Raw genomic sequence first — 27,389 nt, forward strand, 5'->3', positions numbered from 1 at the left:
AAAATACAACAAACTGTTTATACCAGTGAACCAAAAAGGCTAAAATTACTCCGGGCACTTTGACTTCTCAACTTAAAACAGTCTTCTTGTTCGTGGTCTTTGTACATTTATAACATGTATATTCTCTAGTTATGCCTCTTTATTTTGTTTTACTGTGAAATAGTACTGTAAGGATGGTTTTAGAAAGTGCTATATAAAGTTTACTTACAGTCTCACCTAACCAACAAACTAATAAATGTTCTCACCTGAAGAGAGCTGCAGCAGTTTCTATACTCTTATCATGTGTGTAAGTAACTAATTTGACTAATTTAGAGCAGACACATCCTGTTGATTTGCATAAATAGCTACAAATATAAGTAAGACACATTATAAAAGCCTTGTGTTCTTTGTCAAATAGCCTTATTGATGTTACGATCCTACAGATGTGTTTTTGCTTTCCAGAGTGTTTCCTTCTTGTTATTGTTGCCTGTCTGTTCTCCCTCTGTCTGTTTAGCTGGGTGGTTACCTACACTCAGTCAGCCCCGCCTCCTCAGGTGTTCACCTGACGTGCATGATCTGATTAGGCACAGAAATAAAACAGAGAACTCTCTGCTACCTGTGGCCAGATTGTCCTGAATCCCTGGTGGTGTCGTTGCTCATCTCTTTGTGAGTACTGCGCTTCATTGTCTCCTCTCCTAGAGAGTTTAATGTTAACTACTTTTGCTCTGCCACTAATAGTGTGCTCCTGTGTTTCAGTGTCTACCTGCCGCTTCAGCTCATGCCTTGCCTCAAACCCGCTTCGGAGCTCCTTTAGTTTTTTCTACCACTCCTTTTGAGTGTGCCTTTAGTTTGTTCTCTCCCACTCCTCATGAGTGCGCTTTTCGTGACACTCCTTGTGTTTAAAATAAATTGTATCTTTTCTTACATCTTTCTTTGGTCTGCATCTTTGGGTGCTAACAAATTTACCAGGCATAAAGTCTAACAATTTTGACTCCTCTGCCACACACAATGGACAATTTAGCCCACTGTCCAATGGAAGTACTGTATATTAGTCCTTGAATAAAAGCAAATAGTTTTGGATATAAAAAGCTAATTCTGCTGCTTTGGGGTCATATTGACTTAGACACCACGTTCATGCCAAGGACATGTGTGTATATCTCAAGCTGTACAAGGCAGATACACACTCTGAATCATAATTAGCTGTCATCCAGTTGGGTGGAGAAAAGCTGGGCATTTGAGGGAGGTTAACACTTGGCACTGTTAGATTTGGTACTTTAGGCATTTGGAGGTTAACATTGGGCAGAGGGCTTGTTAGACTCCTGTGGACAGAAACACAATAACAGAAGACAAAAAGAGATTCTATGTCAAAGCTGATGCAAACGAGTTATAAAAAGCAACAAACTGAACATGAGTTAACATCATACTTCAGCTAGAGATACACTCTTTGATATTGTTATACCTCCATTAACATTCTCACATTCAAACTTTATTCTAGCTCACTGCGATTTTGAAATGGTGTATGACGTCCCAGTGGCATAAAGCAATATATGCTGTTCTGTAGCATTTTATCGATTCAGAATCCAGAACTCAGTATCGCTACAGAATAAATTAAGCATATCTGCTCTGTCAAACACATATTAGAGGGATATCTGAAAAATGTAATGTAGAGAAATATGATGTATTAATCATGGTTGTGTGCTTTTATCTTTTTTTTTTTTTTTAATTGTCAATTGTCTTTTCTGGATGTATTGCCAAACTATCCACTGTAAACATTAGTAGACAGAAGGTACAGGATGTCATACAGTACAGCTAGTGTCTATTATGGGTCTGGAAGTACAAAAACATGACAGCAATGTTGAAATTGGCATATTGTCTCAGGGGACCTGAACACGTAGCAAACAACTGTAGCATGTTCAGCTGTTGTGGAAATGAATAAAGGTACAATGCAAATACAGAACAACAAAAAGACTGATGAAGACTTCTAAACAGGATCACTGACTTGCATCTGTTCTGCTAACTTCTCTTGTACTATGCATATACAATCCTTTCAAAGCCAACGAGAAAAACTCACATACAGTTAGTTTTAGAAATGCAAGTTTCACATTTCATGATGTGAGAAAAATCCTCTGATTTTGTGTCCAATTCCAAATCAACTGTTACCTGTGTTGAGTTTCTAAATTCAACATGGCATGGAGAGGAGATATGGGGTTTTGGCATGCAGTAACATGGTGCAATTTTCCATGATTTGTTTATTTATGTAATGTATTAGAAACAATTCTAATACTTTTTTCCTAAATAGGTGACGATTTTGTAAAATGAGTTAAATGCTAATTCCAATAAATGTTATGACTTTGTGTATATACATAACACGGGCTCAGAAGTGAGAGCGGGTCCCCGAACCAATCAGAAGGTTGGTGGTTCAATCCCTCGCTCCTCCAGTCTGCAGTAACTTGGGCAAGATACTGAACCCCAAATTGCTCCCAATGTTGTGTCATTAGTGTGTGTGTGTGAACGGATGAATGTGGCACATGTTGTAAAGCACTTCAAGTGGTCAAAGACTTGAAAAGCATTATGTAAATGCAATCCATTTACCATTTCCACCACTTTTTTTCATCTGTTTCTACAAATATAAGCAGCTTTAGAAGCAAAAAAGGGTTGTACCCAGTTCAGTGCAGGTGTACTTAATAAAGCAGTCAATAAGGAGTGAAAACCAAAGCTAAATCTGTGCACAGATCTTCAATGTAAGGTTTCATCCTACAAAAACACATCCCGAAAGCAGATGAAGAAGATAAGTAAATTAAGGCATCCTTACTTGACAGGTTCCCAGGATTCCCTTTCAAAGCCTCTGTGAATGGACTGGGCAATGGAGGACTCCATCAGGTCTACATATCGCACCACCAGGGGGGCATACAGATCCTGCAGGTGTTTATGGAACTTCCCATTGCACAGGTTATCTGAGGGAGGGGATGAGAAGGAAGAAATAAGACATGGAGGTGACCCCAGCACACAGAGGGCAGTGCTGGATTCGTGTGGTATCATGCCAGTTTTCTGATATGAGCACTGTGAGAATGTGCACGAAATAACTTGATCTGTTCGAAAGTTTTCAGTGTGAGTTCAGGCTGCACTGTGGAGTTTCCTTGAAAACAATCATATGTTTACATTCAGTGTTCAGTGTTCCTTCCTTTCCTCATAAAACATTTAGAAAGCTTTTCTTTTTTGGTATTAAATCCAATGTTAATTGTATCCATTTTTACTACCTGGTAGTGTTCCTCCTTGTCTTTTCTGGTGCATTGCTGGCATGTTATGTCCACCTGACCATTAGTGGTACAGTGACAGGAATGTTTATCACATCACTTGTGTCAAACATGCATGTGCGTACTCTTGCACAGGATAAATAAAACCAGGACCCACTCACAACAGCTGAAAACATCTCTGTAGAGCTACTAGAGCTCTGAAACTCCACAGGGTACCTTTAGGTTTTTCATTCAGCATTGTGGACACATGTTGATGTGTGAAAAACAGGGAGGTTAAAGGTCAGTCTACACAGGAGGTGTTTTAGCGAAGTTTCTCACTGAACAAACATGTTTTTTCTTGAATCACTTTAAAAGTAAGCAGAGACAGCATAACAGCTCATGTTTCACTCATGTTTATATGTGTAACTGTGACTGGAAGGGTATTTTCACGCTCGTATGTGTTTATATGCATGCTGAGTCGCAAAATAAATCTGATGGGCAGTGAGACAAATAACAGAAAAGCCCTGTCCTAGACGGTGATAATGAACAATGACAGGGATGTCGATGTTTGTGGCTAACAGTGGCTCTTCATTAACAGGTATGACACAGCAAATCCTGTTTTCAATCTTTCAATCTAAACAAAAGGTCGGAGTCTCGGGGTATTTCTAAATCCAATCCATCAAACACATTTCCCCCAGTCTCCCCCGGCTCCCAACTGGTAAAAAGGCAACACTGACAAAGACCACAGGAGATAAAATGGAGGCCAGTGTGTGCTAATGTGATGCCTCACGGCTCCATGCAGCGTGTCTGCTTTTCCTCTCCCTCTCTCTCTCTTTGTTTTTCTCTCCCCCTCTGAGCATGTGTGTGTTTGTGTTTGTGTGTGTTGGCATTGGAGTCAAGGTCGATGATACACAGTAGGTGCAATGTTTGTTGTGTTCCCTGATTGCCACTCTCCCAATTAGCCACTTGAGCGGCTGCTGTCCACTTGGATGTGTTGTGTCCAGGAGTGTGTTCGCAGGGCTCGCCTTGGCCCAGCTACCACTGCTTTAGACCTCATTAACTCCTCGAATCGCAGTCCAACTTTGGCGCCTGTCTAGTGCTAAGGCTATTTACTGCTACATAAGTGCACCGCTGTGGGGCAACAGAGCAGATGACCTTCTGTGGAAAAGATGTCCCCATGATGATATGCTTTGGTAAAGTGCTGGTGCTTGTTACACTGTGTGAGCAGCGGGGGCTCTGCTGAGTCTTATGTTGGTATTGAAGATGGTTTGTTACATGTAATGTACTCCTGCAAGAGCCACTGACATTGCTGTGCTACATAACACTGTGGGCTGATGCTTTGTTTGAGGATAGTCATTTCAAAAAGGAAAGTCGGCACACTGGTCTGATGAGCTCCGATGTTTGTATTTATACAGCATCCTTGCATTTAGGCACAAATCCCAATCTTACACATAAGGTCAGTTTACTAGTCATAAGGACTACAACTCAGCCTGTGAAAACAGTTGTGTAATGTCTTCTGTGACTCTGGAGGAGCTTTGTCAAGTAATATGATGTCATGATGAGCAGGGACGGACTGACCATCTGGCACAGCGGGCATTTTCCCGATGGGCTGACGTGCTATTTGGGCCGATGGTCAGCCACTTTTTTTTTAATTTTATTTTAAATATTGATCTGACCGGCTCCCTGATTGACATTTGGACTGGCCCAATCACATTGTTAAACACCAACCCCTTTTGCTTTGGTCCTGCAGGCGTAATGCATTTGGCAAGAAAAAGTCAGCGCAAGGGTTTGTTCTTAACCACTGACCGGCCCTCGACACACGCTGGTCTGCGGCCCATAGGCTATTTTCTTCACTGATATGTGACAGGGCCCATCTTGCCCAATCATAACATGAAACACTTCCCCTCTTTTGCGTCGGTAACATAATTTGTTAGGATCTTCGAAAATGGAGAGAAAACGAAAAGAAGGTGCAGAGAAACTGCGAGACAAGAAGAAGCTGACTCTTCAAGCCAACGCTGCCAAATGCGCAAAAATTTCTGATATGTTTGCCACGGCAGGGCCTTCATCAGCTCCCATGGCTGATGACAATGGTGGTGGTGGCGACATTGAACAGGGACATGCAGTAAAACCTGCAGTAAGCTGGACTGCTCTCAGAACACTTGTAATGAGTAAAGCAAGCCAACCCCTTGGTAAATCTGATAATGATAAAATATCAATAACATATTTTTGGTTAATGTTCTATGGCCAGGTTAGTTTGTATTCTATTTAGTTTGTAATACCTGTATACGCAGGTATTTATAAGACATTGTGTATGTAGCCCTCGCCCTCATTCAAGTGTCATCATCCCTCTTAAGTTTTCCGTTTCTACACTGCTATTTTTATCTTGAAGATTGACCAATAATTAAATTTCTCTCTCTCTTTCTCTCTCAAACATACACACACAGAGTTCAAAGTTCATGCAGGACTTCAGCTACATTCATCCTTTTGGACTGGGTGAGTTTACAATTTATTGAGTACTACTCTTGGAAGAGTTAGCATCTGATCCATCATTTCTCATCTCTATTCTTTCTCTTTCTCTTTTCTTCCTCCCTGAAACACATAGGTACACCCAATAGGATGAGTTCTGCTTAAAGATCCATTACTGTGATGGAGTATACTTTTTTGTAGTGTTAATAAATTACACTTTTTTGGAAGTATTTAATGTGTCCGCTCTCACTGATTCCCGTTCACTCATTGCATGGCTTAAGGTACGTGGTTTTAAAGAGTTGCACAGTTGGTATACACATTCAAGAGACTGAAAAAAACGAAAAGGTGTGTGTTATCGAATGAGGTGGGCCAGTCTGGTCCAAAATGCCAGGGCCGATTTTTTGTCCCAGTCCGCCCCTGATGAGGAGACTACAGATGTATAACAGTAAGAATGCATTACAAAAAGGAATGTTGTTTAAAAGACACCAGAGTTAATAAAATCACGCCAATGGTGCATTATAGGAAGTATAGGATGCAGTAGTTTTGAAGATTGATCAATATTATACTGGACTAAAAGTCATATCTCGACCTCTGCTGCTTTAATTTGTTTACCAAGGTTCACCACTTTGTGAAACACATGACTGTATAAAGGATATTACTGCATGGGTTCAGGGACACTTTGTAAAGCTGTGTAATTATACAATGGTTACAAATACAAGTAGTTCCCAACAAATATTTATACCATTTCCTCCTTTTTGAGTAAAAGTTGCTAAAAACTACAGTGCCCAGCTGTTTCAGGAACTTATAGAATAAAAATAGCAAATATGAGATTTTAGTCATTGTTCTTCTGAAAGAGCCCATATCTGAAAGATTTCAGCTGAATGAACAAACTAAACTTGTATTTTTTATTTATTTATTTATTTTTTTCAAATATTAGGCATTGTAGTCATTGCATTATTGCCACCATTGTACAATTTCCTTTCCTCTGCTAACTGCTGGCTGGTGTAGCTCCTTACATTGGTATGCATTTCAATTGCCATTTTCACCCTATGTAGCAAATGAGAAAGTGGTCAATTTGATGACACTAACAAATGAGCATAACAAGCTATTAGCAGCCATTGCTGTTCAGCTGAATGAGTGGACCATGCTCTGCCTTCTCCTTGACTCCCAACTGACAAACTGAAAGGGGGAAGCATTCCTCCAGGACCATTAGTGCCCTGCAGACTGAGCCTGCATTGTGAGCAGTGAAGTGTTTCCTTTACAGGACCATGGACAGCTCCACAGTGTTCCTGCAGGCAAGTACATGCAGTTCATTAGAGGGATTGTTGGCCGGCAGCAACCAGCATCAAGACCTGACTATTATCTTCAGTCAAACATTCTTGGCCCTGTTCACATACACACACACACACACACACACACACACACACACACACACATATATATATACACACACACACACAGAGTTCAGTATGTGTGTAATGCTCCAGGCCAAACCTAGACATCTCACATTAATAGGAATGGTTTCTGAGACATTTGAGAGATGATTTGGGAAGACTGGAGTGCACAGACAGACAACAGCAGCTGTAAACTTTCATTATTATCATATGCATGTCATTAAGAAACATCCAACTTTCCAAAATTGAGTTAGGGAAACACATCACATGATGATGTTTTGGTTTTTAAACTTTGGTGGAAAAGACGAATAAACCTTCAACAGAAACTTTAAGAGTCACAAAAACCTTAAACATAAAGAGCTGTGATGGATAAACAAGGAAACAAAACATTTTAAATGGAAAAAGACATGATAATTATGTGCACAGTTTGCAAAGTCAACAAAAAGACGCCACTGGATGCCAACGCTGCAAATTTGTACTAGGTAGCATAAACTGTGATAAAAACAAAAGAGAAGAGAAGAGAAGAGAAGAGAAGAGAAGAGAAGAGAAGAGAAGAGAAGAGAAGAGAAGCGACACTGCCCTGGTACATTTTGAAGTTAGTCAGAGTCTGAGCTATCAGCAACAAAGAAAATAACATAAAATAGTACATTATTTTCTTTATCGTTAATCCCTGCCCACTCTCCCCACCCACAAAGGAGAACTACAAGGCACGTTCAACTTCTGCCGTCCGCGTGCTGACTCCTGAATGTTTTTAAAAGCTCTTTACTCACAGTCCATTCTCAGGAAGTCATTGAGCAGCTGGAAGAGTGGGAAACTGTCCCAGCTGTCGGGCGGCTGAACTTCAAGAGCTGTGTCCATGTCAGCTGAGTAGAGACACAGGAAGGTCTCAGCATGCTCCACCATAAGGTCTGACCACCACGCAAAGGCCTTCAGATGGAGGATAGGAGAGACAAAGAGGGAGGAAAGAATACAGGGAGTGGAAAAAAATCAAGAGGTTGAGAGTGAAAGAAAGGAGACACATTAGAAAAAGAGAGTACTTATGAGTACTCCCCAGTGAGCACGTCTTACATTGATAGTTAACAGTCTGAATCCCATTTATTGTAAAGGCTGAAGACGTAATGAAACTCCACTGATCTTTTGCAAAGACTCTTGACTATCTCTCTCACTTTTCACCATATGAAATCAAGTTGTTGCCTCAACGACTTCACTGCGTAATCTCCGGGGAAGGATTCTTCACAGCTCACAGCAGAAAAAACAGTACTTGGACACGGAAAATCACACGCTCCTCTGTTGGCCCACAGTAGAAACAGCAGCAGCTCCTTGACAGACATGGCAGGGAAGTACTTAAACACTCACCCAAAGCTCCTTAACCAAGTCAATCAGAAGAAAGGAGCTAGCGAGCTGCACTGCACACATATCTTCGCATAAAACAGACGCAGTAGAATGACTGTTAGAGACCAGGCTGCTCTCATGCACATCAAAAACACTTGCTTTCCTCCATGCACCCCTCTTGCTGGTCCTCTTGAAAGGGACCCCTGAGGATCCATGGTGTTTGTTCATTCACATCAAGCTGTCAACACTGTAATGTGAATGTACCCATGGGCTTATGTGGCAGTGGGGTTGGGGGGATGGGGGGTGTTTGGGGGGGTGGTTGGAGGTGGGGGGGCATGCACTTGCCATGGGAGCTCGTAGCATTGGATAGTTGGTGTGGGATAGTTGGCAAGAAGGTACATCCAATCAGTGCCACTCATGTAATCATCATTGTTACATTTAAGACTTTTGCAATAGTGTTTAAAGTATATTTAAGTCACAAAAATAATTCAAAATTGAATAGAAGTAAAACTTAAAAAAAAAAAAAAAAAAACATCAGGTAGTAGGTTTTTCAAAAACATGTCTAGAAAGAACTCTTCTTTCAACACGCTCCTGTCAGTACAAATGAATTCTCAAAAGCTTGAATTTGAGCTTGTTTCCTAAGCTGCACCTCCACTTATTAACCCAAATAGAGATGGCAACCAGAAATGATAGCTGCTTATCACACTCCATGAACCTGGCAGACTGTGCAGCTGTAAAAGTGTGCCAAAAATTATGTTAACAACTGCCAAACTAAAGGCACTGAACAGAAGATATGTACCAAAGGAAAAACTTCAGTGGACACTGCTCTAGCAGTGATAGCAATATTTTGGTACAAAAACAAAGAGAAAGAAAAGTATTGGGTTAACTCAATCTCAGTCTTAATCAAGGCGATGAAAGGATAGGGAGTTTCACCAGCTTGATCCAAAATCATAATGTCTTTATATGTTTTCACAGCCACTAGGTCTTTGTAAATGAGTCAAGACTCTTTAATCTTCCTTTTGCTGTTGCGAGCGGCATCTACCTGTAGTGATGCCTCAGACTAACTAAGATGTGCATAAAGTGGGTTGAGAAAAAATGAAACTCATCTTGTTGCCTCACCCTCAATCTTGTCAAGTCATTAAACAGTGACAGACTTTATTGGTTATTAGAAACAAGGAAACTCAAAAAAGACGCAGCAGAGACACCATGATTTAACTACCTGCCTGGTTTCATGTGACTATCATGTAAATTTGGACTTTTGCAAGAAAATACTGTATTCTTTGAATTATAATAATCTGAACCATTAGGTCCTCCATATGTTTAAAAAATTACCCAGAGCCAAGACTTTATACAACGTCATTATTTTATTTGTTTGAACATGGCAGCTATCACTTTCGTGTCACCATTTTGTTTGGAGATGCAGCATATGAAACTCCCTGAATTTGAATTGAATTCTATACAGCAAGAGGACCATTTTTTATAGTAGTAGGACAAAGGAGTCAGAGAAGATTATGAACATGTCAAACCTGCTGCAATTTTACCCCTTGTTTTTTCTAAAACTGCAGGTCATTTCTATAAGTTGAATGCAGTAATCCGCATGAAAGTCTTTAAGTTAAAATTGGTGACTACATGAGAGTCACAAAATGGAGCTAGTATATAGGATGTGTTATAACCAGCATTAGAGCCACATAAGTGAAAATGAATTGCACTGAATTGTAATAACCTTGCTTCCTGAATGTGTTTTTATTGTAAGTTGATCAAAACAAAAGTGGAACTGATACAATTTGACAGAGCTGGAGTCCAACGCTGGTTAGGCAGGTTTACCAGTGTGCCCACATAATTCGAGCAGCAGCATAGTGCATTTCACTGAAATGCAAGGGGGTTGATGTTATCTACAACACACAAAGCATGCCTCACATTTCCTCCATTGTGTGTGCTGAAGAATCCAATGGAGAGGAATGGATTCCTTTAAGGGAAGGAAAGGTGAAACAACACCTTCCCCAGGCTTACTTACTGGACTTGGTAGAATAAATGACACATGGCTAAACACAGGAAACGGGTTAGCATTTTCAAGGATGATTTGGGGTAGACTCCTAGAAAACAAGGTACAGAGTTGTATTCTTTGAGACAAAAAGTTAGACATTCAGCATTAAAACTCACAACTCTGCACTTTGTTTCCTCCGAGTGTAGGTCAATGAGTTCGTAAGTAAAACACATTGCCTGAGTGCTTGTTTCTATTCTTCATCACCAAAGGCAAAACTGTTGCTAGTTTAGAAGCTACCAAGCACTGCCACAAGCACTTGATTAGCAGTGACCACAAGCTGAATGGGGTTCTGGGTCATTGTTGAGCAGGGAAACATTAAAGATCCTCTACAACAATAGCCGTATCATTAAGAGCATGCACAGGACTTAGAGTAAGGGTAGGGTAGGAGACAGGGCATACGGCACTAAGACAATCACATACCTCTTTTCCCTGTTCAAACATTTCCCCGCAAACCAAATAAATCATTGAAATAAGAGCAGAGAGGGAATAAGTCAATTTTGATTTGGTTAAATAATGACATGACAAAAATAATGTGATTTACAGTAACGTAAACAGCACAGCATTCACAGGTGAAAAGGCAGAAAGACTGGGTAGAATATGGAATCTTTCAATCAAAACAAAACTTTAAATTTGATTCATTCATGTTTTCTTTCTCTTTGTCCTTAGCCTTTATGATTTTTTTCTTTTCTTTTCAGTTCACTGTTTGCCACAACAGAGACGTTACTCTGCTGTGATATAAGAATAGAGCTGATTGATAAGTCTCCAATGCTACTACAAACTTTCCTACACTTTGCAGTGTGTACTTTGTGTCAGGTATCACCCATTGTGCAGGTAAGACACAGTATGATGATTCAAAGTAGCATGTGGTCACTGGTGAGGGACTTAGTATTTACCGTTTGGAATCTGAATGAACATGAAACTTTGAGCCCTCCAGTGAGGAGGAATACAAAATAACTTGCTCAATTTATCTTTGAAACTAATCTTGAGATTCCCTGTAGCTATTGTGATGCTTTTAAAAACTGTACTGGAGACGAGGTAAACATATTCAATGGAAAGTCTACTAATGGGATTTCTGAAGTCAATCAATATCCCAAACATAAACCAAACTCTGTGACTGATAAATCTGATTTAACAAATTGGGAAACAACAGCTGAAAACACTCCCTATGGCTAACAGAATACTCCACACTAAACGGAATTTGGCATATCTACACAGGATTCCAACCAAATAAAGATGTAGCAAAAGTGCAGCATGATGCTGTCACTACACTGATGTGTTAACCATATGGTTTGAGTGCCATTAAAGCCAAGGCCGACAGAGGGTTTGCAGGTAAAGTAATGCACTCTGTTGCCATAGTGGAGGATTGTAATGCATTAGCATGATTATTTCAGTGCTTTAAAGTTTACATGACCTATTTCTAAGTGTTTATTGCCATCAACGGTAATACTTTAGGCTAGCTAATTAGCCATCCTTTCAACTAACCATCAATATGATGTTATTATCATCTGATTACTACACTAGCCAACATATCTTGTACAGGCCAGTGTTAGTGCTGTTCTATGTCCAGAAACATTTAAAGCTCTTTGCTGCGTGCACAACAGTCATTTTGTGGGTGAATGAAGGTGGACCTGTAAATAAATGTTGTGAAACAGTTACAGTATAGGCACCTAAGCTACTTGGTTACCTTTAGGCAACAAAAGTACTTGAGATGCAAGCTAAATAAGGATATCATGAATTAAAACAACATTTCAGTGACTGTCTTAGAAACTACTGTAGAAATATTTTACAATAATAATCAAACATCAATCAAACATAATTTTGATTTGTAATTGATGTTCTGACTTGCACAGAAAAATATCAAGCATTAAGACCCTCATAAAGTCAATAAATCTTATGGGAATATTAGACAAGGCTTGAAATGCTATAGTAAGCACTTTTGCTTACCTACTAATTTTTGATTTTTCACTGCTTGCAAACAGTGCTTCCTATCTGCACACAATTTGAATGCTGTCCTGTTCAGCAATGTAAAACACCCTGCCACTTTCAAGAAAGGAAACAAATTTCATGTTAGGGTTCATTGGTATTTGTACACAGATGGACGTTAAATTGCTTTAAAATGTCACTTAAGAAACAGAAAACTAAATTGCTGATGAGAGACATTCCCTTCATTTTAAGATGATGGATGGAGAAAACATGATACCATTGTGTGGAAGCTGATGGTGGGTGGTGGGGCAACCCATGCAGCTTATTGGTTTCATTTAGCTTCACTTTTTCAGTCTTGTTCTTGTTCTTTGCACATACAATTCCTGTACATATAGTCACTGCTCATTTAGCCAGCCACCAGCCCATACTGTCATGAAACTATTCGCGTGTGTCTGTCTGTGAGTGAGCACAGATGCAGGCATGTATACTGGCACACTGACCTCAGCATGGTGTTCCTCATTCTGCTGAAGCACCTCAATCACCAGCTCGGCCAGGCGAATGGTGTCCTCCAGTTTTTTGGCAGGGGTGACTAACCGCCCTACATTCTCTGCAGCACAAAGGTCAAGGGTCAGTGTAGGCATCCTCTGAGTCTGATCAATACTTATTCTAAACAAAGGCTATTGTTGCTACTGTTTTCTTGCAAACAAAGGTAAAGAGTAGAAATAAAGAAGTAAAAGAACATGCCTGGACTGAACTATAAAAGTTTATCTTTTTTTATACAGTACCTACTTTCTACAAGAGCAGTTCATGTGCAACAATAAGCAAACGTTTCACCCATCCCTAGTTATGCTGAAAGCACTGTTGGGTGCCTGGAAGCCTGTGGTATGTAGTGAATGAAGAAAACATGGACGTGATGAGAGATGTAGACAGCATGTACATTAAACACTCATCATGCAGTAATGTGGTGCTTATGTTGTGTTTATCTCCATAGTATCTGATGAAGTGAAGTTGCATCTCTCTCTGCTTGTATTAAGAGTAAATACTGTACACAGTTCAGACTGCACCGCATGTAATTCTGACTTCCATACAATGCCCTTTAGTATGTTGAGTGAGACGACTGTATTTATACCACAGCAAGATAATGTGATCTGATTGGTTGACAGAAACCTGACGGCATCACCTTTATGTTTTACATCATCAGCTTGATTGATTTTTGTCAATATATGCTTATTCCGAATTTGAGAACAGCAACATGTTTCAAATAAGTTGGGACAGGAGCAACAAAAGGCTGAGGAAGTTGTGGAATGCTCCAAAAAACACCTGTTTGGAACATTCTACAGGTAAACAGGTTCATTGGTTACAGGTGATAGTATCAGGAGTCATCTTGTACTCAGCACTTTGAGACATTTTACATAAGTAAGAGAAATGCATTTTCAAACATTAAACATTTAAAAAATGCTATATAAATAAAGTTTATTATCATTATATTATTCTCTACAGCAAAGACTGCTGAGGCTACTGCATTAGGCTACAGTATAACATATAATGAAGCCCACTATATAAAGCGTTACCCATCCTACAAAATAGTAGTAGCCATTAAAGATGGAACAGACTTTACTTGAGTCCTGGTAGGATTGGAGAGTACAATTAAATTACACTGGGAATTCAGAGATGAACAAAAATAGCTTTTCTTTCTTTTTTGTCAACAATGAATCCGCCTCCAGTCAGTGCCAGAATGCCCAAAAAAAAAAAAAAAACAGCATGGCCTTTGCTTCACAGTGTGCATTTGCCATGCAAGCAGCTTTAGGCCCAGCTATGCCTTTCCACAAACCAAGCCAAACCAAGTCTTCCCTAAACATCTGAACCATTATTTTTTTTTTTTACCCTTGATGACATTCTCGGTCCAAGGTCTTCTGTACTGATGAAATGCTGTCTTTTTTTTTTTTTTCTTTTACCTTGTATATCTGTGTTATTATCATCTTGTCTGTTTTTCTCCCCTTTTGTCATCTTTTACCATTGTATTAATGAATGGTAAATTAATAAATGTGAAATTAATGTGGGTACTTGTAAAGCCCAAACCCCATGCACCTTACTACTATATCGCATAACTCTTGGGTAATTGTCATCATGTTGCACAGTTGGAGCAGTTCAATGGGTCAAGTGACAAAAAATTTTAAAATGTTGGAATAAAGCAACAGTACAAACACCTGAAAATGTGTGTGTTATGATCGATTCATGATGTCTCACTCTGATGTCTGTACCATCATCCTGCTGGATAAGAACATATACTCACACACATAGTGCTTTACATGGGTGGAATTGACCATGACAGAGTCATGACTGTGTTCAGTCCACCTACTGTCAGAGCTCCTGTGGCTCAGTGATGTTGTGGACAACAAAGCATGGCAATGGGTGTCTGGTGGACCTTAAGTCACACTAACATGGCTGAGAGCTCCCACAGAATGAGACTTCTTTACTGGTTCAAAGGGGGAATTGTTGGGATCTAGTGATGTCTGTCCAGTCAGAGCTATTATGTCAGAGTTTGGAAGTGTAGTTTTAGAAATGAAGGACCATTCTTTTCAATGGAGTTATATATTTTTATATTCTTTAATCGTTTTAATCATTTTATAATGGACCCCAGCATTATCAGGTCTAAGCAAGTTAACAACTTCAAAATATTAATAGCCCAGGTTTTGATGATTCTCTAAATCTTTCAATGGGATATTTGACATTTTATGATCAATACAGATATTTCTAACATGTTGGAGGTTTGTTGGTCTTCTTTAACTTAATCGGGGTTATAATGCATTCAGTGCCGTCAAAACATTCCTGGCACAAAAAATTCCTGAAACATGTTTTGTGAAGTTTGTTGATGGTATGGTTTAAAGTAGACTGGGTGTTATCTGGTCAGGAATGAGCTAACAGCAGGGTTAGACATATGGTCCAACGTCACCTGGATCCTTCAGTTTTTTCTGACATTTTTCTCCCAACAGTTACATTTTAAAAAAAAGAACAGGTTGAAAGGATGGAGGTGTGGCAGTCAGAGGTAGGAAAATGTCAGGAAGAAGGGGAGAGAGAGGAGGGAGGAGGTAATGGAAGACAGGAGTCAGAAAAAGAGTTGAGGATTAGATTGACTAGTCAATAGCAATGCATTGGACATATACTGTATATGCAGTCTCTGAGCCAAAGGCTTCTTCTTTAAGTGCATTTTGTGATATAGAAGACTTCAGAAGAAGCAAGAAAAAAAGACACAGAACACAAACCGTTTTCTCAAACCGACCTAAAATCTTGCACAGGAAAATGTGACAGAAACATTAAAGTCTGTTAAGATTATTGTAATATATGCCATGAGTATCAGCATTTAGTGGTGGGCTCATTCAAAGACAGAAGCATGTTCACAATAGGAATGTAGAATGGCTTTCCTTTGACAGCTTATCTAACCTGTATCCAAAGATGTTTCACTCCAAGGATTGAGAACTGAATAAGATGTCTTAATAACTGTAGGATGTAGGTGTCCTGTTCAGACGTACCATGATCTTAAACACTTAAGAGGATTTACACACAAGCAAAGTAAAAATGCATTCAAATCGCAGACAAAGAACAGGTGGTTTGAGCAGTACTAAAATCAAGCTCACGGAGAGATTAAAATGTGTTTGAAGTGGCTAAGAGACAAATAGAGCTTGAAACATATCAAGACTAAAGCAACAGATAGACACTAAACAAAAGACATCAGGGATGACAAAAATGTGTCTCTTGTTGTGGCTGATGTGCATACTGGTCATAACAGAAAAATAAAAAGGTGCAGAGGTGGGGGTGATGCTGGGGAATGAGGAAGGTACTCACGAATGGTTAAATCCATCACTTGAGACGCCAAGCAGAAGACAGGATGCTCATACATCTCTCTCTTTTTCCCTATAGAGAAAGAGGGAGGATACCGAGGCATGCAAGAGGCCAGGGTCAGAGAGGACGAGCACAGAGGTCACTAGGATTTGACCAGTTCGAGGTTTTTGAGGCCCATACCTGTATCTTACAATTGAACGCTGTAGAAGCATTTTACTGTATTAAGTATTCAGTGAATTCAAGTTTAAAATGTTGTATCAAAGGTGCAATATGTATCATTTTGAAATTTCAGCATATTATTAGCACATTAGTGAGAATCATGTGGTATAATTACAAAATGATTGTAGAGTATGCTCAATGTCACACCAGCGGATGACACAAGAGGATATTACTTTTCTGCAGGCTTCTCACTCCTCCCGTGATATGACACTGTCAGAAACTTAAGCTATGTTGCAGGGGGATAACCGCATTGTCTTCTGTTAATTTATTTTTTCCATAATAAAATAAACTTTTAAAAAAACATCTATACTAAATCAAATACAGGAGCTCAATTTGCATTCTGCATTTTATTTGTGCAAATGTAGTATAAAAGTTGTGTGGTGTAAATGGTAACTATCGCATTTTATTTTTTCATTATCTACAGCACAACTGGTATACGATGAATACATCAATTACAATTGGTTACCGCCAAACAACTTTACTGTTGTCATCTTTCTGCTACTCATTTCCTTATATAATTCAATTATAAAAATGACCCAAATAAACTATTTTAAATGCTGTGTTTCACTTTTATTTGTCACAACATGGTTGTGCTTTGTGATGTGAAAAAAGGATTCTGTTTTGAAACAAAAAATTCTACCATCCCTACCATACTAATTCTGCTCATACTTTTTTTTATCTGTTAAATTATTTTTTAACATTTGCATGGATGGGTTTACAGTTCTTATAGCTGAATAGTTGAAATATCTATATCTATCTATCTATCTATCTATCTATCTAGATAGATAGATAGATAGATAGATAGCCCAGCACTACATACAATGCCATGTAGTGTGAAAACTGACAAAAGTTATTAGATAATCTTCTTTGTTTACTATGATAATACTGATTTAATCAAATTCAATTGACAATTCTACAGTAATTAATTAACAGCAATTAATTAATTAAAATGCTACACAAAGCACCTTGGGAGCCTTCCTCACAAATATGTCCTCTAACTGCATCAAATCCTCATATCTCATAACTGCGTTGGTTGATGCTGCTGGACTCAAGTCCATGATTTTAACTTAACAAGTTTCCAGTTTCCAGGATGTTTTTAGCTGAGTGGGCACAGATAGCTAAGATTTGCCAGTTGACAGAGTGAGGAAGATGTTGTCGCGCTTATTACTATAAGATAGAGATAGAGATAGGCACCAGGGTCCAAGCACACCGTATCCATGCGTGTGTGTCTGCGGTTCAAATATTATGGGCTCTCTACTTTGGATTAACCATTCGTTTCGCCAAGCAGAGGTAAAATCTGAAATATCAGTTTTTTCCCAAAGGTTACAAAGCACACCAGTATGAAGGACAGGGGTTTTGGGGATAATCAACAATCACAACTGAGATACTAAGGTTCATCTTCCTTAGTGTCTTCAGGGAGGTGATGGTTTCTTTACAGACATCGTTTTAAATTGGCCGTGAACAACATTTTGGAAAATGTGCTTGTTTGCTGTGTATCTCATACAGAGATAGGTCTGTTTAGTCTAGCTTAGCACAGAGACTGCAAGCAGTGGGGAAAACAACTAGCAAACCTCTGCGAAATGGACAAAAGTTGTGACATAGTGTAGATGTTTTATCTTGTATATTTGTGACACGTTTAGGTTGTGGAACAGTTAGCCTTCAAGCTGCTAGTGACAAGCTTGCAAATTAAGGAGATGCAATGTTTAAATGGATAGTTTTGGAGATATTGACTGGTGTATTTTTCACTTTCAAATGAGCTTTGTGCTAAGATAGGTTAAACACATTCAGGACCTATCTCTGTACTGGACACACAAGGATGAAATTGACATCAGTCCATTTGTCTCACTCTGGTTCAGACAACAAATAAGCATATTTCCCAAATGTCAGCGTTCCTGTCCAAGTTTAGAGTCACAGATACAGTTGGTTAAGTAAAATTTGAAGAATTATCACATTTATGCCAACAGCAACAAAAAAAAATCTGGCCAAAAGTAAGTACCAGATAGGTGTTCTGACTGTTTAAGATTAAATGTTTCAAAGGTCTGCAAAATTATCCATGATGCCTACTAAAGAAAACCTGGATCATGCAACAGGAAAAAACACTGAACTGCCACAGGGGGCAGTCCCATCATGTCTTGTTTATTGGCCTTCCTGTTTTCAACCAGCAGTTAATGAGAAGCAGCAAAAGCCAATAGACAAGGAAAAGACAGGAGTGAGCATGGCAATCATCAGAGAACAAGGAAGAGGAAGGCAGAGAAAGGGAAAAGAAGGAGTATCACTTCGGCTACCAGGCAGGCCAAAGTGGGAGGCAGAGGCAGTAGAACTGGGCTGAAAAAGAAGCTGAGGCATGGTGGACAAAGTCAGCATAAACACTGAATTGAATGCATTTTTACTTACTGTACATTTGCTACTAAAATAGGTGGGAGATAAGGCAAAATAAACATTGCATTTATCACTGAAAATAACCATCATACAATTAAGTATATTATTAGAATTAAGCACAAAACAGATTAGAAAGGTCTTTTCTGTGGCTGTGAAGAAAAATGTAGAAGTTAGGCGTTGTTCTGAAATTCAGAATTGGGATTCATAGTTGCAATAAAATATACTATATTACTCTACATTTGCTTCATTCAAAGGATCTTCATTGCCAACACACATCTTTGGCAAGTAGCCTTCTGTATACTATATTAGTTTTAACTTACAGAAGTCCCAAAGCAGGAAATCAGAGACTACGATAAATACGCCAATATTAGTTTGTCCAATAGCTTAGACAAAAAAAATTTCAGTTTTTCTAAAATGCCATGCACAATAATGCTGTAAGCATCTGAGCACCAAATGAGCATAAAGTGTTCATTGCAACAGATGGGCGACACCTTGGTTAAAAAAACATAATTTTTTCTATCAGTCTTTGACAATGTGATTTAATAATATCCTTGGTTACCATTTTTGACTGGCTCTCCCACAAGGTTCAACAAGATTTCAAATATAACCAAATTTTGCAAGCACAGCCCCACTGAGTTTTAGATCTCTCCCATCTGAATCCTCGTGTGACAGGAAACTGTCAACAACTCTGAGTTGTTATGAGTTGAGAGTTGTTATGTTAACAGAAAATATCAAGACAGAATAGCCATGCTATATTTTGACTGAGGAGCAATGATGAAGCAGCAACTTACCTTCTAGTTTGGCATACTCTGACAGGCGTTGATAATTGACCAGAGCTGCCTGCTCCAGACACTTACGGATCACAGCCTTGACTTCCTCTTGTGGAACCGGAGTGACAATATCTTTCATCAGAACCTAAACGGAAAGGCAGCAACAGTGACAGTATTTTCCGTGGACAGCAAACCTTGTCATGACAAGACAAAGGATGAGAAATGTACAAGAGATGGTAAAAGTTGAGAAAATTGTCTTCTTCACACACACACAGAGAGAGAGAGAGAGAGAGAGAGAGAGAGAGAGAGAGAGAGAGAGAGAGAGAGAGAGAGAGAGAGCTAAAGAGAACCCAACTGTTTGAACTGAAAAATAAAAACCTTGTAACCTTGTATACATCTGCTCAGCAGCAGTAATGACTTACCCTTTCGAGTAAGGACAGAGTTGCTTTCAGTGCTCCCTCTGGCCGTCCAAATGGAAAACAATACCTGTGGAAGCAAGAGACTTTCATTTGAACCCTTAGCCCTTAGCTTGAGTGTAGCACACCGTTGTTATAATGGTTTGATGTATTTGTGTATTCTGAGGTTGTAGGGAAGGTGGAAACAATTTCCCTTGCAGAAGGACAAATAAATCTAAATCTAAATGGTTCCCACCTGAAGTGTGTAATCTGGTTTTCCAGAAGCACCCGTAGCCTCTCCTTGATCTCCTCAAAGCGCTCTTTCTCTTCCACGGTAACTGTGCCAATGCCATCAGGCCTGAAAGACAACAGCATTTACAAGCAATAAAAGGTTTTGCTCCTCTGAAGTCTGCGTTTCAGTGCTGGGGAACTGAGTAGAGCACCACCATATTCTAATACCGTTAGATTAGATTACATCCTCAAAAGTATCCCTACATGAGGACTCTAAGCACCGATTGGCAGTTTGTTTTCTCCTACAAGCTTCAAATGCTGCTGCAGACAAAGTTGAGAAAGTTGAAGAGAGTCAACAATGGAGTAGTCCCTTATTTAGTAATGAGACAAGGAGAAACAGAAGCAACCCAGATGTATCTCCAATTGAGCACATACAAAGTTTGTCATCACTCAATTGACTGAAACTGTTATTAGGGACTATAATTAAAGCACAATAATGCCTGATCACCTTAGACAGGCTTCATCTGCCCTGTGTTGTGGTAATGCCATCAACGAGTGAAATCGGACAATAAGCTGTAAATAAATGTTCGTAAATGTTTGCATTGTACAGCACCTCATAACTACTGGTTCTGCACAATGCATAAGGACTGACAATAATGAAAATCAAAGTCAATTAAAAGGCAGCGCACTTCATTACAATTACAATTTGAGAAAAAAGATACACGGTAGACTTTCTCCGTATTACATCCCTGCACTCACATTGCTGGCAGTTAAGGATTTCCACACACTCACAGTTAGACACTGTTTAATATCTGTGAAAGATATCTTCAGTTAATGAAACCTAATTTGTTTTAAATTACAAGCCTCCCAGGTTTCATGGCGCAAACTTCTAACATTACATCAGCTATGCTCAGGTGAAATCTAAACACATAAAGAAAGCCACCTTAAAAAGTTCCGAGATTCACATGCATCATATTCTTCTTACTACTTCAATAGATTCAATAGCAATTACAGCTTTACAAGTTGTGTGTGTGTATTCGATGTGTTTATCATTTGTGACATGGTTGGGTCTGGGTGGAGTGTGAGCAGAGTGCATGTGACAGAGGAGCGCTGGACTGGTGGCCATGACAGCTTGATGAGAAGCAGGAGACATGACACTCTCCCTCTCTCTCTCTCTACCCCCCTCTGTCCCCCACCCCACTTGACATGTCATTTCAGCAGACAGAGAGAAACCGTGTGTGTGTGTGTGTGTGTGTGTGTGTGTGTGTGTGTGTGTGTGTGTGTGGTGGCGGCATATACTTGCTGTACTGCTCCATGAGTGCTGTGTTTGTTACATTTCAAGTACCAGTTTTCTTAGCATCAGCGATCATCTCATACAGACTCCCCTCAGTTTTCATGGACATTTGAACAGACACGGTCAGTGTATCACAGCCACCTGTACATCTCTACTGCTGAAAATCATGAAGCTGAGGAATGGAGATGAAGTTTCTGAATCTATTTACTGGTTTCTTTGACCGCACCAGCAGTTAACAGGCAAGATTTACTCATTATCATATTTGTTTTTTGGTTTGTTTGTTTATTTTTTCTCAGGCACACGCTGATAATAAGAGGTGTCGATTTCAATTTTTCAAAATTGTGGCGGGCTGTTGAAGTAAATACCACAAATAATGAATGTAGCCTGAAATCTCCTCATGACTAACTGGTTTTTAATTTTTTTTGTTTCGTGGCTTGTGATAGATATTGGTACATAAGAGCCTGACAGAAATTGGAGAGGAATTGTCATAAAAAATTCACAGTGAAAAGCCCTCTTACCTTTCACATTGTGACAGAAAATGAAAGAGCAGAATTTCACACTAATTAAGTCCTGCAGGGCTCTCTCTCTTTTTTTTTACTTCCAGCCGCACGTTGTTTCTTGGCAGCTTCCTCATGCTTGCTTGACCTCATGACCTCACAGCTCCGATGACGACAACAAGCAAATGAGCCATCAATGACAGACAGACGGCAAGCCAGCAACACTTTCACTTCTCCTGCTCCATGCAGCCGACAACCTCATCAAGTCCTTAAGGTAGACTGCTATAAAACATGTTTGCTTTAGAAAGCTTTTGTAATTTCAATTCGAAAAAATCCCAAAATGCAAAAGGTAATTACCGTACACTTAATCATGTGTAGCATACTGCTTTCCTTAATTTGTCATTTTCAGAATCCATTCTTTATTTTGTACACTTTAATTCCCAGAATCAATCAGTCTAGAGCTGAAATGATGAACTGATTCATCAATTACTCGACTGACAGAAAATGAATCAACTCTTGTGATGACTGATTAATCATTTAGTCATTTTCTAAGCAAAAATGGCAAAAAAAATACAAAAAAATAAAAAATCTCTGGTTCCAATTTCTCAAATGTGAAAAACTGCTGTCTGTCCTTTTGTGAATGAATATCTTTGAGGTTTTGTTAAAATAAAACATTAGAATTTGTTAAGTTGGAACGTCTGAAGGACTTTTTTTTTTTTTTTTTTCAGTTTTTCTGATATTTTCTCACAAAATTTCCAAATTACTGGTAAATCATACAACAAATAACAAAATAAAAAAATTTAAATGGTGGACGGCTGCTGCCATAAATCATCCAGAAAATATTTGAACAGCAAAGGTATTTTCCAAAAATAAAACACTTAAATTGGGATATACGTTGACTTCCTCATTATTGCTAGTTTACTATGGATCTTGTTTACATATCCAAACCTCGCTTCATATCATAAAACTGTCTTAAAATATACATTTCATAACCAATGCACGTCAACACAACCCTGCATGTGCGTATGGATAGTACAGTAAGAAAATTTGAATGTTACATATAAGATAACATAAGCCCATCCTTGGACCACTGTCATTTAAGTCTAGTGTTTTGGAACATCTTGCACAAAATTTTACAATCAATTCCAAGACGACATGAGAAATGTATAAGCTGTAATATGCTTCAGTTAAATGTCAAATAAGCATTTGTCCTTAATAACAAATTTAACTACGTTCTTTTTTTGTATTTCATATCAAATAAAGAGCAGCTGACATTTTTTTAATTATTTCAAAGCCATTGCCTAACAAACAGTGGATTTAAAAGGAGGCGACGTTTAGCTGGACAGAAGTCAAATCCTGACACTTTAGCAGGCGACCGGGCAACTGAGTCCAACTTGGTGCACCAACACCTCCAGGCCAGCGGGCTATTAGGAGGCAGGGGTGGGGGTGGGGTGTTTATGTGTGTGTTTGTTTGGGAAGGGGGGGGGGGGGGGGTCTGGATGAGGTGTATGCACTGGGGCACACGCAGCAGCGTTGGCAGCAGAGACATTCGGCCGTCACACATGACAACCTGTCAGCCTGTCATGCCTTGACCTCCAGGCATGACGACTGGACTAGCAGAGCAGGTCTTTGTTTGATGTGTGTGAATGTGGATGTGTAGATATGCAGCGCTCATTATTTCGGGATTTTATGATAAGAAAATATACATTTAAATGTGAATTTACATGTATGTCATCTCTATCTTCAATATCAACAGCAAACTGTGCTCAACTCTGGCCTCTGCAGCAGGAAACAACCATTCGGGTTTGAAGCAAACTACTCCTCCCAAATGTCCATTTTTTTGTGAAAAAAACAGTGATAAGTCTCCAAATGTCTCTCTCCACAGATTTCAATCAAACTCCTTTTCTTATCATATTTGTCCTCTACAGTATTTTTCTCTGTATCTTTTTTCTGTTTCTCTTGGTGTGAGTGCTGTCCATCTGTCCATGCTGATCAGAAAAGGCCTCAGTCCTTGGTCACTGTCAGCATGGACAGAGGGAGGGATGGATGGATGGATGGATGGATGGGTCGATAGATGGAAAGAGGATGGAGTTAGTTGGAGGGATGGAAGGAGGTGGAGGGGTTGCACAGACAGACAGCCCCCCCCGACCTTTGCCCTCAGCGCCAGAGTGGCCCTCGTCTATCTTTGTTAGGCTTCATGCACAGACGGCTGACTGTGATGTTGACAGATTGGATGTCCGCAGATATCATAGCAGATTAGACAAGAGGTAAATACTCCAACTTAGATAACAGGGTACACACTAGAATAAAAGCCAGATGACTCCTGTGTCACATACCACAGAATCTTCAAGACATTACAGCGTTTGAACTGAAAATTGCTCCTGGAAAAATCTGGATGTCTGGAAAAATCATATATGGGGATTCCTCAAACACAGTTTCACTCAGAATTTTCAAAATTACTCAGTGCCCAAGGTAAATCATGTCAGTTAAAACTTTCACCTTTTTCACTGCGTCTTTGTAGATAGAGCAAAACAAGAAAGAAGGATTGCAGACTACAATCTTTATGACATAAACTTGTCTTAAAATGACAAAGCTGCAAAACTAACTTAATGGAAATAGAGAAGAGTGATGGCAGTGTGACACATATGCTCTTTCTTCACTTGTTTCTGTTTGTTGAAAGTTCCAGGGCCTAAAACACTTGACATGTACACATACACATACACAGCATATACATATATATGTGTGTGTGATATATAAATGTGTGTGTGTGTGTGTGTGTGTGTGTGTGTGTGTGTGTGTGTCTGTATGTGTACTAGTATTACATGTATTGATGAAAAAGCATCAGTAAAAACTGCATTCAACATCCTAACAATTGATGTGGTTTAACATTGTTTGCCAAGCTTTATCGTTGTGATGTTCTGTCATAGTTGTCATATTGTTCTTCAGTTAAGTACATTTACTTAGATTACAAAATGCATGTGTATTCTTAATCTAATTATCTTTTAAATAATTGCTTTTGAATATACATGTTGGTCTATTTATTAAAGAGTACATGCTGTCAACCTCTACTATTCACAACTCCCAAACCCTTCAACTTTACTAGCTATTGATATGGTAATTTGATTAGACTTCATTAACTGGCTATCAGTTTTCCTTTTTCAAAAGACGGTTCCCTGAAGCGAATTCAATGCAAGTAAAATTCTACTATTTGAATAAAAAATTATGCTTTTTAATTATTTTTCCAATACAAATAGGGCTCTGTGTGAGGTATAGTACTGTTGGCAATAATTTATAATCGCATAATATTAATTTTGAATATTTTTTGAGAATACAAAATTTTAGATTCCCCTCTTTAACTGGCCTGAAGTCTTGATATTCAACACCAGTTGTCACAGGAATAACCCACCTGTACTTGCAAACAAGCAGTGGTGGAATATATTTCGTTCCTGTACTTAAATACATTTTTCATGTATCTGTACTTTACTTGAGCAGAATTCTGGGTACTTTTACTCCATAACATCTTACAGCAAATATCTATACTTTGTTTCTTGGATGCCAGCGGTGGATACAAGAATGCGGGAAAAAGGTGCTGCTGGGGGGGGGGGTCTTGAAAACAAGACAGTTTGGCTAAACTTTGCTGGACAGTCGAACAGATTAAGCAGTGCTAGACAAAGAAGGTCTTTCAATGGATAACTCTTCTGAATTTGTCTTAAGTCTAGTACTAATCTGTCTGGTGTGTGTGTGATGTAGACTCGCTGAAGACAAAGAGAGACAGAGAGAGAGAAAGATCGTGTGGACCAGCAACAGAGAGGAAGAGGAAAAATATGGACAGAAGTGTCGCTGTAGTGTATGAGCTACATTGCAGACTGGGGTCTCAAACAGATAGATAGATAGATCTGTGTTATATACACTTGTCTCCTCTATGGAATGTTGGTGTCCCCACTGCACTGCATTATTATCAACGATGATTAACTGGTCTTGGGTCACATCTCTAGCCCACACCCAGACGCTGTCTCTTTCTCTTCCTCTCCTTGCAGTTTTCATGTTGTGGCTGCTTTGCTAATAACTATTAGATATGTTATCTTGGCCATTCAAATTAATAGAAAAGCATGAATATTGCACACCATCTAGCATAATGTCATTATATTGACTGACCTCTCAACATCTCCACTTGACACAAGTCACTGACTTCCAGCATCACATTGGTGATTATGTTGCCACCTGTGTGGCTAGGGGCTCTTGAACCCTGTTCTCCTTCAGTAGAGGTAAGGTTTAAAACTAGATGGTATTATAAAATGACAGCGTGAGGACTAATATCTATTAATACTAATATTAATTAAGACATCTTTTGACTTTTCTTTTGAGAGAAGGCATAGGTTTCCAGCGGTACAATGATAGCAGCTGCCAGCAAAAGGGAAGTACCTGAGTCCAGTGACAGTACTTCAACCAGCAGGCAGTGAAAACCAGAGGAAACCACCAAAGTTTCTCAAAACAGCATTGACCATGCAGTGATAAACTTTATTGTCAAGGGTTTGCACCTTTGTGGAACAGTGGAACATTCTGAGTTAAAAAGCAGCTCCAGTCTAATTCCACTGTGATGTCTCATCTAACAATTTGAACCAAGATTTAAAAAAAAAAAAAAAAAAACAACTGAGAATGTAGGCAACTGCAAATAATGCAAAATATCAAATATTGTACATAGCCACAATAACTGATTGCTGGACTGCACTGGCAGTTTTAGCAGAGTTTCTGCTCACTAGATAGATCCTGACAGTCTTGAGAGATACTCAGCAGCTCTGCTTGCATGCTGCTTAAAGGATCCCACACATCTGAAGTATTAGCTGGTGTCCTTAACACCAGCTAATACAGTGACTGACAGTGAGTCACCATTAACAATATCAGGACCCTGAAAGCGAGGCAGCTAAATGGAATTCAGCCATCATTCATTTGATTATTTATGCCTGTGCCTCCAGAGGAAAACAGGGATTTGCTTTTTCAAGTCTGAAACATGTTGATTTTAAAATGTAAAAAGGCTGCAGAAAGCATGGATTATGCTGTTGAAATTAAACTACAGAGGTAACATGCAAACTGTTAGAGATGGAGAAAATAACACAATTTTAAAGTCAAATAATCTCCTTTCTTTAGTATGTTGTATGAAAGATCTTTCAGGACAGTATCACTTATTTGAGGATCCTCCACATGAACGTTAGCGTACATTTTGACTTGTAAGCAAACAGCCGCACACGGTTACATTCATGCGGTGCCATCTCTGATATATTAAAAGAGAGAGATGAGGACATGTGCCCACTGAGAGGGGCTAAAACAACAGAAATATGAGTCTGCTTGGTGTTGGCGTTCAGCTGAAAAGATATAAAGACACTGGAGCCTTTCAG

General features: G+C 39.2%; 1 protein-coding gene across 3 annotated transcripts in view; it reads right to left on the reverse strand.

The window, feature by feature from the left end:
- Positions 1 to 27,389, reverse strand: part of cadpsa (Ca2+-dependent activator protein for secretion a) — a 196,222-nt gene that overhangs the window by 48,190 nt on the left and 120,643 nt on the right. The window contains exons 15-22 of one of the 3 annotated variants that reach the window (XM_076749669.1): positions 20,231 to 20,332; positions 20,002 to 20,065; positions 19,601 to 19,724; positions 16,215 to 16,283; positions 12,872 to 12,978; positions 7,843 to 7,999; positions 2,792 to 2,933; positions 1,164 to 1,298 (exon numbers count right to left, since the gene is read on the reverse strand). In XM_076749669.1, coding sequence (XP_076605784.1) covers positions 1,164 to 1,298; positions 2,792 to 2,933; positions 7,843 to 7,999; positions 12,872 to 12,978; positions 16,215 to 16,283; positions 19,601 to 19,724; positions 20,002 to 20,065; positions 20,231 to 20,332 — 900 coding nt within the window. The remainder of the gene's footprint in view (positions 1 to 1,163; positions 1,299 to 2,791; positions 2,934 to 7,842; positions 8,000 to 12,871; positions 12,979 to 16,214; positions 16,284 to 19,600; positions 19,725 to 20,001; positions 20,066 to 20,230; positions 20,333 to 27,389) is intronic. The other 2 variants (XM_076749676.1, XM_076749685.1) reach the window with 2 other exon arrangements.

This window comes from Chaetodon auriga, chromosome 2, assembly GCF_051107435.1.
Source record: "Chaetodon auriga isolate fChaAug3 chromosome 2, fChaAug3.hap1, whole genome shotgun sequence".
Classification (NCBI taxonomy): Eukaryota; Metazoa; Chordata; class Actinopteri; order Chaetodontiformes; family Chaetodontidae; genus Chaetodon; species Chaetodon auriga.